Source organism: Prionailurus viverrinus, chromosome D3, assembly GCF_022837055.1.
Source record: "Prionailurus viverrinus isolate Anna chromosome D3, UM_Priviv_1.0, whole genome shotgun sequence".
Taxonomy (NCBI): domain Eukaryota; kingdom Metazoa; phylum Chordata; class Mammalia; order Carnivora; family Felidae; genus Prionailurus; species Prionailurus viverrinus.
In genome coordinates this window covers 599,229-616,098 of record NC_062572.1, presented here as the reverse complement: position 1 = coordinate 616,098, position 16,870 = coordinate 599,229, and the positions used below count along the sequence as shown (strand labels likewise).

Here is a 16,870-nt window from a genome sequence, read left to right as displayed (position 1 = left end):
AAATTCTAAACAGAGGTAGAGGGAACATGCATAGTAGATGGTTTCAACAGAGACAAGTTAGCAACGCAAGAAAATCACACATATAGGGAGTGATACGAAGCTCTGAATTTCACCAACATTCAAGACAGGCTTTTGGCATTTTCAAATACATTATTTAAAGATTTGGGGCACCTAAGAGGCGTCTGGGTGGCTCGGCTGGTTGAGCGTCCGACTTCAGCTCAGGTCAAGATCTCGCAGTTCATGAGTTCGAGCCCCGTGTCGGGCTCTGTGCTGACAGCTCAGATCCTCTGTCCCCCCCCTCTGCTCCTCCCCAACGCGTACGCGCACTCTTTCAAAAATAAACATTAAAAGAAGAAGAAGAAAAAATGCCCCTGGAAAATAACAGGAGGATATGTTTTGTGAGTATTTTATTTTATTAAATTTTTAAAAATGTTTATTTATTTTTGAGAAAGAGACAGAGCATGAGCAGGGGAGGGGCAGAGAGAGAGGGAGACACAGAATCCAAAGCAGGCTCCAGGCTCCGAGCTGTCAGCACAGAGCCCGGTGCGGGGCTCGAACTCATGAACCATGAGATCATGACCTGAACCAAAGTTGAACGCTCAACCGACTGAGCCACCCAGGCGCCCCTAAAAAAAATTTTTTTTTAATATTTATTTATTTTTGAAAGAGAGAGAGAGACAGAGTGGGAGTGGGAAGAGAGAGAGGGAGACACAGAATCTGAAGCAGGTTCCAGGCTCTGAGCTGTGAGCACAGACCCCGACGCAGGGCTCAAACCCACGAACTGTGAGTTCATGACCTGAGCTGAAGTCGGACGCCCAACCGACTGAGCCACCCAGGAGCCCCTTGTGGGTATTTTATTTTTGCCAGCTCCACTTCTCATCTGTTTAGATGACGAGCAATGCAGTTCAGAGTTTTTCTTTTGCTCACTTGGTCAGACGTTAACTTGTATTCTTGCCTTTGCATGTTTAATGTGAACAATCTGGATGTAATTGGCGACTCAGAAGAGGCAGGAGATTTTATTGAAAAATTCCAGCTTCTGTTATTGAACACAGGGCATGGTAAGAGTTCCCAAACTCATTTGCATGTGCCAAAAAGTTGTGGCAATATAACTTACGCTATTTGTTAAATAATAACGAAATCATTTGGTCTGGCTTACCTTCTATTATGGTACAAGACAAACGATATACATTGTGCGGCACCCTTGAGAGATGCTGTGCTATAAACATGACATATACCATATTCACAGATTAATTTCACATATGCTATGAAACTATATAAATTCACAAGATGTAGCCATACTCAGGACTATAAGCCCTATATTTGTCTGAAGCAATAGGCTTTCTACTTGGCTGTCAAGATTACTGAACATACTCATACACAGACATACATATCTTTAAAGCTTCATATGCATATCACTTAAAATAGAATATATAATCTTTTTTTAAAGATACAATACCGTAGTTGGAAATTGATTTTTTTGACATTGCTATGGGCAAATTTTCCTATATTCATTTGAGTCATTATTTTTGTCCTCGATATGAATAACTTGATTTATGATGAGACTAGACCATTTGCTGAGCGCCTGTCTCTACTGCCTTTCCACATTCACTGCACACATAGGCTTACTCTCCAATTTGGCATTCTGACGTTCAAGGAAGTAGAACTTCCTGCCAATGACCTTCCTACACTCATGGCATTCGCAGGATTTTTATAAATGCGTTTTATGGTATAGAGAGAAGGGCGATTATTTTCTTAAAAGTGTCTCACACTCGCTCTATTTCTAGGGTTTCTCTTCTGTGTGAGTTTTCTGATGTATCACGAGGTGTGATTTCTGGGAAAAAGCTTTCCCACAAGTGCTACATCCGTAGGGCTTCTCTCCTGTGTGAGTCCTCTGATGTATGATGAGCTGTGACTTCCAAATAAATGCCTTCGTGCATTCCTTACATCCATAGGGCTTTTCTCCTGAATGAGTTTTCTCATGTCTGAGGAGGAGTGACTTCCCACTGAAGGCTTTCCCACATTCGCTGCACCCATATGGTTTCTCTCCTGAATGAATTCTCTGATGTTTATGGAGACTTGACTTCTCTCTGAAGGCTTTCCCACATTCATCGCATTTATTGGGCTTTTCATCTATATGGGTTCTCTTATGAGTAATAAGTTGCGATTTCCCACTAAAGCCTTTCCCACATTCACCGCATGCATACGGTCTCTCTCCTGTATGACTTCGCCGATGAATAATGAGCTGTGACGTCTGAGAAAAGACTTTGCTGCACTCACTGCATTCATAAGGTTTCTCTCCTGTGTGAGTTCTCTGGTGTGTAATGAGATGAGACTTTCTAGAGAAGGCCTTCCCACACTCACATCCATAACGTTTTTCTCCTGTGTGAACCGTCTGATGTGTCACAAGGTGGGACTTCTGGGAAAAGGCTTTGCCACATTCACTACATTTAAATGGTTTCTCTCCTGTGTGTGTTCTCTGATGTACAACAAGTCGTGACTTCTTGCTGGTGACTTTTCCACAATCATTACATTCGTAGCGTTTTGCTCCAACGTGAGTTTTTCCATGTTCGGTATAGAAAAAGGATTTCTCATATCCATTGAATTTACCAGGTTTCCTTCTTCCACGGTTTCCAGCCTCAGTAAATAAACCTAATGAGTGTTTCAGATGTTTTCCATTTGAGACATGCTTACTGGACTTTTGCTTTAACGGTGCAAGGTTCATGCTGGATTGGAATGTTTTTCCACTGGCATTAGTTTCATGGACTTGTTCCGATTTTTTAATCCTGTCTTGGAGTTCTTGGTGCCAAGCTTTGTAATCGTCAACTTTCCAGTATTCTAGAAAGGAGAATGACAAACATATTTTGTGGATTCAATAATCGTGAACCAGGTGAACTAGAAGTGCAGAAAACATCATGCACAACTACACATGTTTGGGAATTAAAATTAAATAAAGTGCTCTCATGGAAACTGAGGTAGAAAACTAGTAATAGATAAGGAAAAGGGGGAAAAAAAAACCTTTGACTAAACAGGTTGCTAAAGGCCATGATATAATAATCTGTCCTAAGCAAAGGTAGGGTTTTATCTGAGCACAATCTGCATTAAAAAGTTGCACTACAAGGTAGAAAATGATGACACCAAAGTTATTCCTTTGGTTATAGGCATAGAAGGAGTAAACTTCCATAAAAGAAATCAAGTAGAGAATAGAAGGAATGACCACAGGTATATAATAGTAATCTGAGGCATTTAACAATAAAAAGGGAAAGAAAATAGGAGGGAATTAGAATGATGAGAAGAAAAAAACACAATGAATTCTCGGTACCAGTGAAAAGACAAGGGATCTATCAGCAGGATACGTTTGTGGCGTGGAGAGGGAAGAAGAACACACACGGTCTGAGGTGAGAAGGGTTGGGCTCCTTAGTACAGACCAGAGGAGCGTAGCTCACTCTAAAATCAAAGCAAAGACGGACAGATTATCCTCATACAGACAAGTGATCTATATAAGATCTGGGTATCTGAGAAGCTCATATCCGTGGTTCTGAGTCCCTTCTAAAGGTTTAGTGATTGGAGAATTATCTAAACAGCATTTCAAAGGTGCCCATCCCTCACTGTCTTTACGTCCGCTGTAAACTGACATGTATTTTTTTATTAAAATTTTTTTTTTTTTTTTTTTTTTTTTTTGAGACAGAGAGAGACAGAGCATGAGCAGGGGAGGGTCAGAGAGAGAGGGAGGCACAGAATCCGAAACAGGGTCCAAGCTCCCAACGCAGGGCTTGAATCCACGAACCGTGATATCGTGACCTGAGCTGAAGTCGGACGCTTAACCGACTGAGCCACCCCGGCGCCCCTAAACTGGCATTAAAGTTCCACCTTCTCACGTGTGACTCACCCGACAAGCTCTGACTTGGGGCCTCTTCGCCTATTTTCCAAGGCTGCTCTCGCTCCAGTTTGAAGATCACATCTGGTTTGATAAGTTGAAACCCTGTATATGAAAAATCACACATGACTTGAGCCTAATTTATTGGGCTTCAGACTTCTAAGAATAAATAAATGCTTAGTTTCAGAGGTTGTGCAGGGAGGCCTTCCATCTGGGATGTGAGTGTGCACTCAACACAAAAAAGCGCTGAGAATTCGTGAAGTCTTAAGCTAAAGCCTAAGTCATTGCACACTTCAAAGGCCCCCATTGATAGTAAGCGAAGAGGAAATGGCAAGTGCCCAGGCAGAGCCTGAGTGCGCACAAGATGTCCTTACCCAGGGACACGAGACTGCTCACATTCTCCAGCATCACATTTCTGTACAAGTTCTTCTGAGCAGAGTCCAGGAGCTGCCACTCGTCCCGTGTGAAGTTCACGGCCACATCCTCCAATGCCAATGACCCCTGAAAGAGCATGTCCTTACTGAATCTGAAGAAATGGATACCATAATAAAGGAAAGGCAGCAAGGCCCTGGAGTGGGAGCCCCCAGGAGCCGTCACGCAAAAGTGCCCGGTTCCCAGTAACGAATTGCAATTGCTCTGAGCCGGATGCCGGTTCCCTCTGTTCTTGTCTCTCTTACAGCTGGAGTCAGTCACGTGACTGTGTGCTGGAGACGGGACGTAGGAGGTGTGTGAGGGCCATCCGCGGGGAAGCTGCCGATTTGGGGTAAAAGAGATACTGACTTTGCCCTCTGCCCCCTCTACCTTTCTTCCTGCTGTTACCGCCGACGTTGCCCTCAGAGCTGCTGCAGCCACCTTGGGCCGTGAGACAATGTGAGTGAAGTTTGGCAGAGCAGAAACCTGGAAACATTCTGTCCTTTATGGTACCGGTCATGAGCTGTGCCAGGACTGTCTACTTCCGGGTGTCTTGCAGGAGAAAGTTCTATGGCCTTATTATCAGAGCTCCCACTGTTTGTAAATGAAGTCATCCCTGATACACTGATTTTGACCATTCTTATCAGGATTCAGTACACAGGCTTTTTATCATATGCCTAGATTTGCATTATACCTTACTGGAGAAACAGAAGTCTTAAAAATCCTGTAGCGTTTTAAGTAAGATAGTATGACCTAGAATGTTTATCCACCCACAAGTGTGTGGGGTTCCACTCTGGTGTCATCAACACGAAGGTGAACGGGATTCACTCTGTCCTCACAGGGCCCTCAATCTTGTCGCCAGGTCAAGTTACCACAGACGCTGGGGCCGGAGAACATACGTGGTTTAAACACAACTGTAAGGGGTTATCATTTACTCCTTAGATCGGCAAAAGTGAAAACTTTTCAATATCCAGACAAGCCAAGAATACGGATGAACGCACTGCGGGTGTGGCTGGTTCAGAGTACCTTCTGTGTGCCAGCACTGGGGACAGTCACCTGTCTGCCAGCACTGGGGACAGAGTCACCTTCTGTGTGTCAGCAGTGGGGACAGTCACCTGTCTGCCAGCACTGGGGACAGAGTCACCTTCTGTGTGTCAGCAGTGGGGACAGTCACCTGTCTGCCAGCACCGGGGACAGTCACCTTCTGTATGTCAGCAGTGGGGACAGTCACCTGTCTGCCAGCACCGGGGACAGTCACCTTCTGTATGTCAGCAGTGGGGACAGTCACCTGTCTGCCAGCACTGGGGACAGAGTCACCTTCTATATGTCAGCAGTGGGGACAGTCACCTGTGTGCCAGCACTGGGGACAGTCACCTTCTGTATGTCAGCAGTGGGGACAGTCACCTGTCTGCCAGCACTGGGGACAGAGTCACCTTCTGTGTGTCAGCAGTGGGGACAGTCACCTGTCTGCCAGCACCGGGCACAGAGTCACCTTCTGTGTGTCAGCAGTGGGGACAGTCACGTGTCTGCCAGCACCGGGGACAGAGTCACCTTCTGTGTGCCAGCACTGGGGACAGTCACCTTCCGTGCACCAGCAGTGCTGTCCGCCCGGCTCGCACCTTAGAGCAGGGGCTGCAAATTGCCAAGCCCAGCCAGCACTTAGATGCTAAAATAAAGCTTCTTGAAAGCCAGCTTCCAGCCATCTGTTCACGTACGATCCATGACTCTCTTGCAGGACTGCAGGGGAGGTGAGCAGTTGCGCCAGGGATGTGTGGCCGGAAAAGCCTAAAATATTCACCTTCTGCTCCTGCCTTAGAGACTTTCTTGTACATGTCCGCCAGGCAATAAATACAATGGTGTTTAAAACAGCAAATCTCACAGACACCCGGGTGGCTCAGGGGGTTCAGTGTCTGACTTCGGCTCAGGTCATAATCTCGTTGTCCGTGGGTCTGAGCCCCGCGTCGGGCTCTGTGCTGACAGCTCAGAGCCTGGAACCTGTTTCGGATTCTGGTGTCTCCCTCTCTCTCTGCCCTTCCCCCACTCACACTCTGTCTCTCTCAAATGAATAAACGTTAAATAAATAAATGAACAGGGGTGCCTGGCTGGCTCAGTCCGTTGAGTGTCTGACTTTGGCTCAGGTCATGATCTCACAGTTTGTGGGTTCGAGCCCCATGTCAGGCTCTGTGCTTATGGCTCAGAGCCTGGAGCCTGCTTCGGATTCTGTGTCTCCCTCTCTCTCTGCCCCTCCCCAACTAGCACTCTGTCCGTCTCTGTCTCTCAAAAAGTAAAATAAAAATGTTAAAAAATACACAAATAAATAAAATAAATTGTGAACTAATTCAACTCACTTCTAGAAAAAACCAGACTGATAAACCTCCACCCTACTTTCTAAAGGAAAGAGTCTATATACTCTGGAAAGTGAACAAAATGAAGCAAGTTATACTTCAGTTTCCACCATTTTTTATTTACAACATCTAGAATGCAGTAAAATATATATACAAAGAAGTATAAAAATGTGACCAAGAACTATGGCCACAGAAAGTAAAACCAGCCAACAGAAGGAGATCTACAGATGCCTAAGTTATGTGAATTAAGAGACAGACTCTAAAATAACAATACTAAATATGTTGAATAACTTAGAGGAAACATGGATATGATAAGTGAAGGGATAGAATATTTCAGGAGAGAAAAAGAAATTAATTTTTTAAAAAAGAACCAAATAGAAACTCTAGACTGAACAGCTGATATTAAGTACTTATCAAATGGACTTAACAGCAGATCTGATGTTATGAAGGAAAAGATTCATGAACTTGAAAATCGATTAATAAAAACCATACAGGGGCACCTGGGTGGCTCAGTCGGTTAAGCGCCTGACTCTTGATTTCGGCTCAGGTCATGATGTCACAGTTCATGAGATCGAGCCCCGCATTGGGCTCTGTGCTGACAGTATGGAGCCTGCTTGGGATTCCCTCTCCCTCTCTCTGCAAAGTATACAGTATTGGAAACAATGTATCAAGTGTCAGTGACCTGTAGGACAATATAAAAACATCTTATACACCATAATTGGAGGGTCAGAAGAAAGAAAATAGGGCAGGGGCGCCTGGGTGGCGCAGTCGGTTAAGCGTTCGACTTCAGCCAGGTCACGATCTCGCGGTCCGTGAGTTCGAGCCCCGCGTCGGGCTCTGGGCTGATGGCTCGGAGCCTGGAGCCTGCTTCCGATTCTGTGTCTCCCTCTCTCTCTGACCCTCGCCCGTTCATGCTCTGTCTCTCTCTGTCCCAAAAGTAAATAAACGTTGAAAAAAAAAAAAAAAAAATTAAAAAAAAAAAAAAGAAAATAGGGCAGAAAAAATATTCGAGTAAATAATGGCTGGAAATGTTCCAAATGTGAAGAAAAACATTCCACAGACACAAGAAACTCAAAGTATCCCAATCAGGATACATATAAAGAAAACCAGACCGAGGCTCATCAGAGTCAAATTGCCCAAAACTAAAAATAAAATCTTAAAATCAGCCAGAGCGTAAGACACAGTACATTCCAGGGATCAACATAAGAGGGATGGGACAACTGACCTCTCACCAGAAACAATGCCACCCAACGTAGAATGGAATGTCCAAAATGTTCAAACAAACAAAAAAATCTAGCATGTTTTTCAGGAAAAAACCCCAAAACAACCCTTTCAAAGGGTGGCTGCATGGAGACAGCACAGCATGTGTCCACCAACACCGAAGGCCTCGTCAAGGAGGGTGGGCCCATCGCATGGTGAGAAGAAGGAGGGAGGAAGCCCAGAAGAAAGTGCTTCGTTCCTGTGCCTGGGGACTCAGGCAGTGGAAAGCAGGAGGGCAGAGTCGCGCAGAAGCACATGTCCTCCAACACCCGAGAACAGGGACCACCACACAAACGCTCCAAAAGAAGGCAGGGAAAAGAAACAAAGAACAAATAGTACAAACAGAAAACAAATAGCAAGATGGTACACTTCAACCCAAATATGTCAATAATTACTTAGAATGTTAACGGACTAAATAAACATTCCACAGAAAAGAGACATTATCAGACTGGAAAAAGTAAGACCTACCTATAGGATACTTACAAAAGACACACTTAATTATGATTTTTTTAAATTTATTTAATTTTGAGAGACAGAGAGAGACAGAGTGTGAGCAGGGGAAGGGCAGAGAGAGGGAGACACAGAATCTGAAGCAGGCTCCAGGCTCAGCTGTCAGCACAGAGCCCGACACGGGGCTCGAATCCACGAACCGTGAGCTCGTGACCTGAGCCAAAGTCGGTGACTTAACCAACTGAGCCACCCAGGTGCTCAAGACACAATTACAGAGGTACAAATAAGTTAGACGTAAAATACAGGAAAAGGTAATAGCACTCAGACATTCATATGGAAACTAGTGTAGCTACATTAATATTAAACAAAGTAAGCTTCAAGATAAGGGGTATTGCTAGAGATAAAAAAGGACATTTCATAACAACAGAAGGGTCAATTCATCAAGAAAACATAATAATCCTAAATGTGCAAACATTTAATAACAAAGCTCCAACTGGCGGCTGGGTGGCTGAGTCGGTTAAGTGTCCAATTCCACTCAGATCATGATCTCTCAACTCGTGGGCTCAAGCCCTGCATCAGGCTCTCTGCTGTCAGCATGGAGCACATTTCAGATCCTGTGTCCCCCTCTCTTTCTGCCCTTCCCCTAATCATAGGCTTGCACACACGCTCTCTCTCTCTCTCTCTCAAAAATGAACAAATATTGGGGCGCCTGGGTGGCGCAGTCGGTTGAGCATCCGACTTCAGCCAGGTCACGATCTCACGGTCCGTGAGTTCGAGCCCCGCGTCAGGCTCTGGGCTGATGGCTCACAGCCTGGAGCCTGTTTCCGATTCTGTGTCTCCCTCTCTCTCTGCCCCTCGCCCGTTCATGCTCTGTCTCTCTCTGTCCCAAAAATAAATAAACGTTGAAAAAAAAAAAAAAAAAAAAGAACAAATATTGAAGAAAAAGTAACAGAGGGACACCTGGGTGGCTCAGTTGGTTAAGCTTCCGACTTCAACTCAGGTCTTGACCTCACAGTTTGTGGGTTCAAGCCCCACATCAGGCTCTGTGTTGACAGCTGACAGAGATTACTTGCTTCAGATTCTGTGTCTCCCTCTCTCTCTCTGCCCCCTGTGCACTGACTCTCTCTCAAAAATAAATAAACATTAAAAAAATTGTTTTAATAAAAATAAGAAAATAACAGAGCTTCAAAATACATGAAGAAAATACTGACGTAAATAAATGGGTGTAGTTTCAATTGCATAAGGCGAAAAAAGTTATGGATGTGGATGGTAGTGATGGTTGCACAATATTATGAACATGTTTATGTCTATCTTATCACAACCAAAAAATAGAAAACATTATCAGCAATAATTAAAAGAATGCAAGTTAAAAATACAAGGAAATGTCATGTTTCATTTATCAGGTTGTCAAGGATAAAAAGTTGACATGGGGGCGCCTGGGTAGCTCAGTTGGTTAAGCGTCTGACTGATCTCAGTTCACGTCATGAGCTCAGGTCTTGATCTAGGGTCATGAGTTCAAGCCCCGTGTTGGGCTCCATGCTGGGCATGGAGCCTACTTAAAAAAAAAAAAAAAAGAAAAAAAAAGGAAAAAAAAGGTGATACAACTCAGTGTTGGTAAGGATGTGGGGAAGAGTCAGCAAAACACTGTTGATAAAACAAATTTGAATACACTTTTAGAAGGCAATTTTGTAATCTCTATTAATATGTAAAACTTGCATGGCCTTTGACCCAGAAATTCTATGTCTGGGCATTTATTGTACATAAACTCTTGTACAAATCCTCAAAAAAACACTGGAGGTTTTCACCGGCTCTCAATAATTGATTGAACCAGTAGACAAAAATCAGTAAGAATAAATATAGAATTGAACATGCTATCAACTGATTTAACCTAATTGACATTTATTTATTGAACATTCCATCCAACAACACATTCTCCTTGATTCACATGGATTATTCCCAAAGATACACCATACGCTGGACCATAAAATAAGTCCCAAAGAATTGATATCATAAGGAGACGTTCTCTGACCATAAAAAAATACAATCAGAACGTAATAACAAAAAGGTATGTAGAGAACTCCTCACCTCAAGTATTTGTAAATTAAGCAGCACACTTTACATGATTCAGGGTCAAAGAATAAATCACAGTGAACATATTTTGGATTTAATTCTAACAAAAACAAAACAGACCAAAAACCCCACAGTACTGGGGCACTCTACTGGAGAAGCCTTACATGGATCTTAGGACAGTCAATTTTAGACATGTCTCAGCCATGCAGATGTGGCTCTTTTCATACAAGATATGAATTGGGGCACATATTCATTCAGTTCACTGGTTTAATGATTCCCTGTACCATGTTGGGAATCTAATTGAGTCTATGATGCCAGCCAGATTAGTCAATCTGACGTGCGAAGCTGTTAAACTCGTGAATGGCTTCTGAGGTTGATTAGATATTCAATGTGATTCAGACTTATGCTGAGAAGTCAGTTCGCTGGAAAAACAACAGTCCTAATTTGTAGCATTTGCTAATCTGTGTTGAAAATATTCCTACCATGGCTGATTTCAAGCTATCAAAGTTTAATAACTGGTTTACAAAACTCAGAATTTAAGTTTTGCAAGTTGGTATGAGCTGACTCCAACACATTACTGGTAATTAAAAAAACAAAACAAAACAAAACAAAACAAAAGAGTGATTTTATGCCAAACACAAGATCTGGATTTCACATCCTATATAGGTTATTATCCCTACAAAAATAGTATATTTAATTTTGAAACAAATATCTTAATGCAAACAACACACACATTTTAGGCCCTTCTCTTCAACCATCACACTGAAACATTGGAAGGAATCATTAAAAAAAGTTGTTATTAAAACTTGAATGGAAGGGGCGCCTGGGTGGTTCGGCTGGGTGCACGTCCAAGTCTTGATATCAGCTCAGGTCATGATCCCAGGGTTGTGGGATCAAGCCCCAAGTCTGGCTCCGCACTGAATGTGGAACCTGCTTGGGATTTTCTCTCCCTTTGTGCCCCACCTCCCTGCTCACGCTCACTCACTCAATCTCTCTAAAAAAATAAATAAATAAATACATGAAATTAAAAATAAAATTTAAAAACTTGAATGGAAAAAAATCTCGATATACTGGCCAAACAGCAGAATGTATCTAACGGAAGAGGACATTTGCAGTGTGAATTACCACACTGATGAATTCTGCAAGAATCAAGATGAGAAGAAAAGAAGTCAAATATATTAAAGAAAAGTTTTTAAACTCAGAGCATAGATCCAGAAGAGAATATCCATCAAGCATTCCAAAACTGGAGAAAATGGAGAATAAAGGGGAGGAAATAATCAGGGAAGCAAAACAGGAAAATTGCCCAAAGTTGAAGGCAGGCAAAAGCTTTTCCAACTGAAAGCAATAAAAAAATGTAAAAAAAAAAAAAAAAAAAAAAGTGACAGGGTGCCTGGGTAGCCCAGTTGGTTAAGTATCTGATTTCAGCTCAGGTCATGATGTCACGGTCTGTGGGTTCGAGCCCCGCGTAGGGCTCTGTGCTGACAGCTCAGAGCCTGGAGCCTGCTTCAGATCCTGTGTCTCCCTTTCCTTCTACTCCTTCCCCATTCGTGCTTGCTTGCTCTCTCTCTCTCAAAAAATGAATAAACCTTAAAAAAAATGTGAATAAAAATTTTATGCCCAGACACATCAGTGGATACAGAAGAAAATGCAATGAAAACCGCAAGGTACCATTTCACACCCACTAGAGTGGCCACAGTGAGACAGTAACAGTGTTGACGAGGAGGTGGAGAAATGGAAGCCCTTATATATTGCTGGTGGGATTGTAAAATGAATCAGCAACTTAAAAAACACGGTTTATCGGTTTCTCAAAGTGTTAAGTATAGTTACGACATGAACCAGCCATGGCACTCCTAGGTAGGTATCCCAAGAGAACAGAAAACATATGCACAAGTGTTCACGGTAGCATCAGCCATAATAGCCAAAATGTGGAAATAACCCAAATGTTTAGCAAATAAGGAACTGATAAAATGTGGCATAGTCACACAACAGATTATTATTCCACAACAAAAGACAATAAAGTATTAATATATGTCCCCTCTTGAAAGTGAGCTACATGAAAGAAGCCAGTCGCAAAAGAACAGGCGTGATTCCATTGATATGAAATGGGTAGAAAGGGCAAATCCAGAGACACAGAGAGCGTACTGCGCTTGCCTAGAGCCGGGGCAGGGAGAAATGGGGAACACCTGCTAACGGGGTGCTCTTTTAGGAGGATGAACAATTAGATGGTTGCAGAAGTCTCTAAACTTACTAAAAAACAGTAAATTGTTCACTTTAAATGGGTGAATTCTACAGAACCATAACTGAGGAAATAAATGAATTACTTACCTGGGACTTAGTCATTTTCTGCCACACTTGGGAAATGGCCAGTAACTTTAGGCTCTGCTCTATCCTTCTTAACTCCTCTGGTCAGGACTCTCTTCACCAAGGATTCACATCTGGGACTTCTTTATCTCAACTAAGCCAATTACTTCATGGAAACCGGAATCTGTTGAATCAGTTAACAAAGTCTCTTTAGTAGATGCAAATCTCCCTCTTTTGCTGAAAACTCACCTTCATTTAAAGCTCAAACTGTGTTTTCTATAGACTCTAAACAGACTTTAAATGGGTGATGAGTATTAAGGAGGACACTTGTGATGAGCATTGGGTGTGGTATCTAAGCGATGAAGCACTAAATTCTACACCCGAAGCCAACTTTACCATATATGTTAACTATCTAGAATTTAAATAAACTTAAATGAAAAAAAAAAAAAAAGACTCTAGGCTCCTGGGTGACTCAGTCAGTTAAGCATCCAACTCTTAATTTTGGCTCAGGTCATGATTTCACAGTTCGTGGGATCGAACCCCGCATTGGGTTCCACAAAGAGTGGAACCTGCTTGGGATTCTCTATCCCTCTGCCCTTCCCCTGCTCGTGCTCTCTCTCTCTCTCAAAATAAATAAACTTTTTAAATTTTATTTTATAAAAAAAATTTTTTTTTAATGTTTTATTTATTTTTGAGGGAGAGAGAGACAGAGCGCAAGCAGGGGAGGAGAGAGAGAGGGAGACACAGAATCCGAAGCAGGCTCCAGGCTCTGAGCTGTCAGCACAGAGCCCGACGTGGGGCTGGAACCCACGAATCACGAGATCATGACCTGAGCTGAAGTCAGATGCTTAACCCACTGAGCCACCCAGGCACCCCATGAACATCAATTTCATTTTTAAATAAAGGCATGAATAAAAGAGGAAAGTGAATCCAACCATTCATGAAATGAATAATTCAGCTGAGTTTCTCCTCAAAATACAACAAACAATTCATTTTAAGGTCATAACGTTCTTTGAGAGTTCTAAATTAGTTAATACATGTAAGTACCTTAGAACTATAACTGGCACATGCACATTTAGTAAATGCTAGTTAGCGCTCTTACTATTACAGGACATTATTATAGAGAAATCAGAAAATACATACCAACTAACAATTATTACCCATAACCCCACTACTTCAAAGGTACCTCTCTCATAGGGTGTTAGAAACCATCTGACATTGTTACAAAACTGTGATCTCACAGTCTTACATTTTTGAATTGCCTTTTATGCTGTATAGTAAACCCACTTTCAGACCAATAAATATAACTGTAGACCTGTGATCATATCGTATAAAAACTCAATCAATTTTCAACCAACACCTGAGAGCCCTGACCCCAAGTCCACCCAATCAGCAGCCTCAAAGACCTCCCAGTCAATTCCACACCTCACTAATCAACCATTTGCAAAAGCCCATTCACCACTTACTCCACCAATCATACTCCCAACAAGCCCTGTGAGTCCCAGTCACCAGACACATTCGGCCCATCACTAACCCCCACAACCCTATCACTTACACCAATAAGTCCCTCATTCACCCCCCAACTTATTAACTCCCACAGGTTTCCCGATGACTCCTCCGACTGTCCCCGCAAACTGTCGCCTCAGTTGTCCAAATCTACTATGTCCCCAGTCATTCCCACAGCCCCCCAGTTACTCACAGCCAAATGTCTACCAGTCTCTGCCTCCACCTCCAGGCTACCAAGTCACCAACGCCATAGTACCACAATCAGTCCCTAACCCATAGTTCCACAATCACTACTCTTTCTTCCTTTTCTTTTTTGTTTTTAAAGGCGAACTCTGCGCCCAACCTGGGGCTTGAACTCACACCCCGAGTTCAATAATTGCACACACCAGCGACTAAGCCAGCCAGGTGCCCCGATACTCTTCTGATTGATACCCAGGCCTTCCTAATGGCTCAATCATTCCTACTGTCCCCAATTCCTCACCCATCAGGCATCCTAATCCTGATCTCTGGATTCCCCCCCGCCCCCCAGTCACTGATGTAAACAGACATCCTGGGCTCACTTCCTCCGTGAGCCTATAATTAGTGACACACACAGCGTCCCCCCACACCTCCACTGGCCTCCCAAACTACTCAACCCTAAGGCAAAGTAACAGGTTAATGAGAAAAATCCCCCACCAGTAACGTCCCCCCACTCACAGAGCTCTTGCAAACCCCAGCAATCCCCAAACCACACAAGACCCCAATCTATCACCCCGAAAACATTCAACTTCACGCTCCCTCCAATCAGCAAATTCTATTTGCCCTTCACTAACCCCACCAGGCACCCGATTTCTGCACTCCACAGCTGCCCCCATCACTGACACCCCGAAGGCGCCCCAGCCCACATCACTGACACCTTGAGACCAGCTCAGGCCTGCGGCCCCATCTTTCACTCCCCGAAGGTGACGTTATGGCACAAATGCTTTAAATCTCTAATTCTGTCCCACCACTTTCTGCAGACCCCCGAACGCCGCCCTAACGGGTCCACAACCACCCCTCGCCCCACGCACCCCGCCAGCCCCGCCCCCGCCCCCACACTCGGCCGGACAGGCCCCCGCTCACTCACCTCTCTACCCGTCACCGAGCCCCACGGCCCCTTCAGCAGGCGTCGGCCCCCAGCCGCTCTCAGCCCCGCTCCCTCCAGCGCCCTCCGCGCAGGCCCAGTCACCCATCCCCGGAGTCCCCTGCTCCGATCCCGCCTGACCGGCCCGCTCTGCCCCGCCGCCCCAGACCCCACTGGCCCCACACGCTGCCCTGACCCGCAGAACGCGCACCGGGGGCACCGCGGGGCCCGCGCGGACACCGAGGCCGCCCCAGCCCCGCAGCCCGCCCGCTCCCCACACGGCCTCCCCCTCCGGCCAGTAGTACCAAGGTTCGCCCGGCCCACCGCGGAAGCGTGCGCGCAGCACTACATTTCCCAGAGTGCCGCTCGCCTCAGAACTACATCTTCCAGAGGGCTCCGCGGCGCGCCTGGCCAGATAAACTCCCAGGGCTTTTCACCAGTTGCCTGGTTGCAGGGCGCCGGCCGAGTGGACACGCGCTGGTGAACAAATGCGGGAGTTGGTGGTTTCTCGTTCCTTCCATAGGAGAGCCTTTCAGTCAGGGAGAAGCACGCAACTTAACAAACTCCGGTACTAATGAAAGTAGGGGCCTGATTGTGCTCGGAGGACTTCAGACCGGAAAGCAGTCTGGGGTGCCCAGCTGGCTCAGTCGGTGGAACATGCCACTCCGGATCTCAGGGTTGTGGGTTGAGCCCCACTTCGGTGTAGAGAGTAAAAATATAATATTAAAGGGCGCCTGGGGCTCAGTCCATTAAGCCTTCTGCTCTTGATACCAGCTCAGGTCATGACCCCAGGGCCCTGAGATCAAGCCCCACATTGGGCTCTGCACTGAGCGTGGAACCTGCTTGGGATTCTCTCCCTCTGCCCGTCCCCTGCTTGCGCATGAGTGCGTGCGCTCTCTCAAAATTAAAAAACAACTAAAATCTTAAAAAAAAAAAAAAAAAAAAGGTGCCTGGGTGGCTCAGTCCCTTGAGTGTCTGACGGAGTTCAGCTCAGGTCATGATCTCACAGTTGGTGAGTTGGATCCCTGCATGGGGCTCACTGCTGTCAGCGCAGAACATGCTTGGAATTCTTCTCCCTCTCTTGCTCTCCCCCGCTCACACTCTCGCTCAAAAATAAAAATAAAATCAATTAATTAAATTAAACCGTTGGGGAAAAGACCATAAAGGAATCCAAGGACAAGTGCGTCTCCCATGGGCTGAGCACTGGACATTGGGGTGTGGAATCCAGGTCTGGTCCTGCACTTTGTGGTTTCGTGGGGATTCGGATCAGGTGATATCTGACACAGAAAGCACAGGGTAGATGTGAGTAAATCTTTTTACAGTGTGCCTCATCTCTTTTTAGAAGTTGTGCTCACTAAACTGTAAGTATCCTACTCTTTTTAAGATTCGAAGGATTACGGGAGCCCCCAGTTTAGCATGGGGGGGAAAAAGCGAGGTGAGCCAAGGGCTGGGCAGAGCATTAACTCTTAACACTGCCGACAAGTAAACGAGAGCTGGTCTCTTGATGTTTCAGGAGTATTTGAATGATAAACATGTTGGAAACTGGCGACA

At 44.7% G+C, this 16,870-nt stretch overlaps 1 protein-coding gene across 1 annotated transcript in view; it reads right to left on the bottom strand.

Annotated features, from left to right (window-relative positions):
• Nucleotides 1-986: 986 nt before the first annotated feature.
• The window catches only part of LOC125149241 (zinc finger protein 84-like), a 26,595-nt gene continuing 10,711 nt past the window's right edge, over nucleotides 987-16,870 (bottom strand). The window contains exons 2-5 of the mRNA XM_047828077.1: nucleotides 12,736-12,895; nucleotides 4,249-4,375; nucleotides 3,887-3,979; nucleotides 987-2,835 (exon numbers count right to left, since the gene is read on the bottom strand). Of these exons, the coding sequence (XP_047684033.1) occupies nucleotides 1,781-2,835; nucleotides 3,887-3,979; nucleotides 4,249-4,375; nucleotides 12,736-12,750 (1,290 nt within the window). The 5' untranslated portion in view covers nucleotides 12,751-12,895 and the 3' untranslated portion in view covers nucleotides 987-1,780. The remainder of the gene's footprint in view (nucleotides 2,836-3,886; nucleotides 3,980-4,248; nucleotides 4,376-12,735; nucleotides 12,896-16,870) is intronic.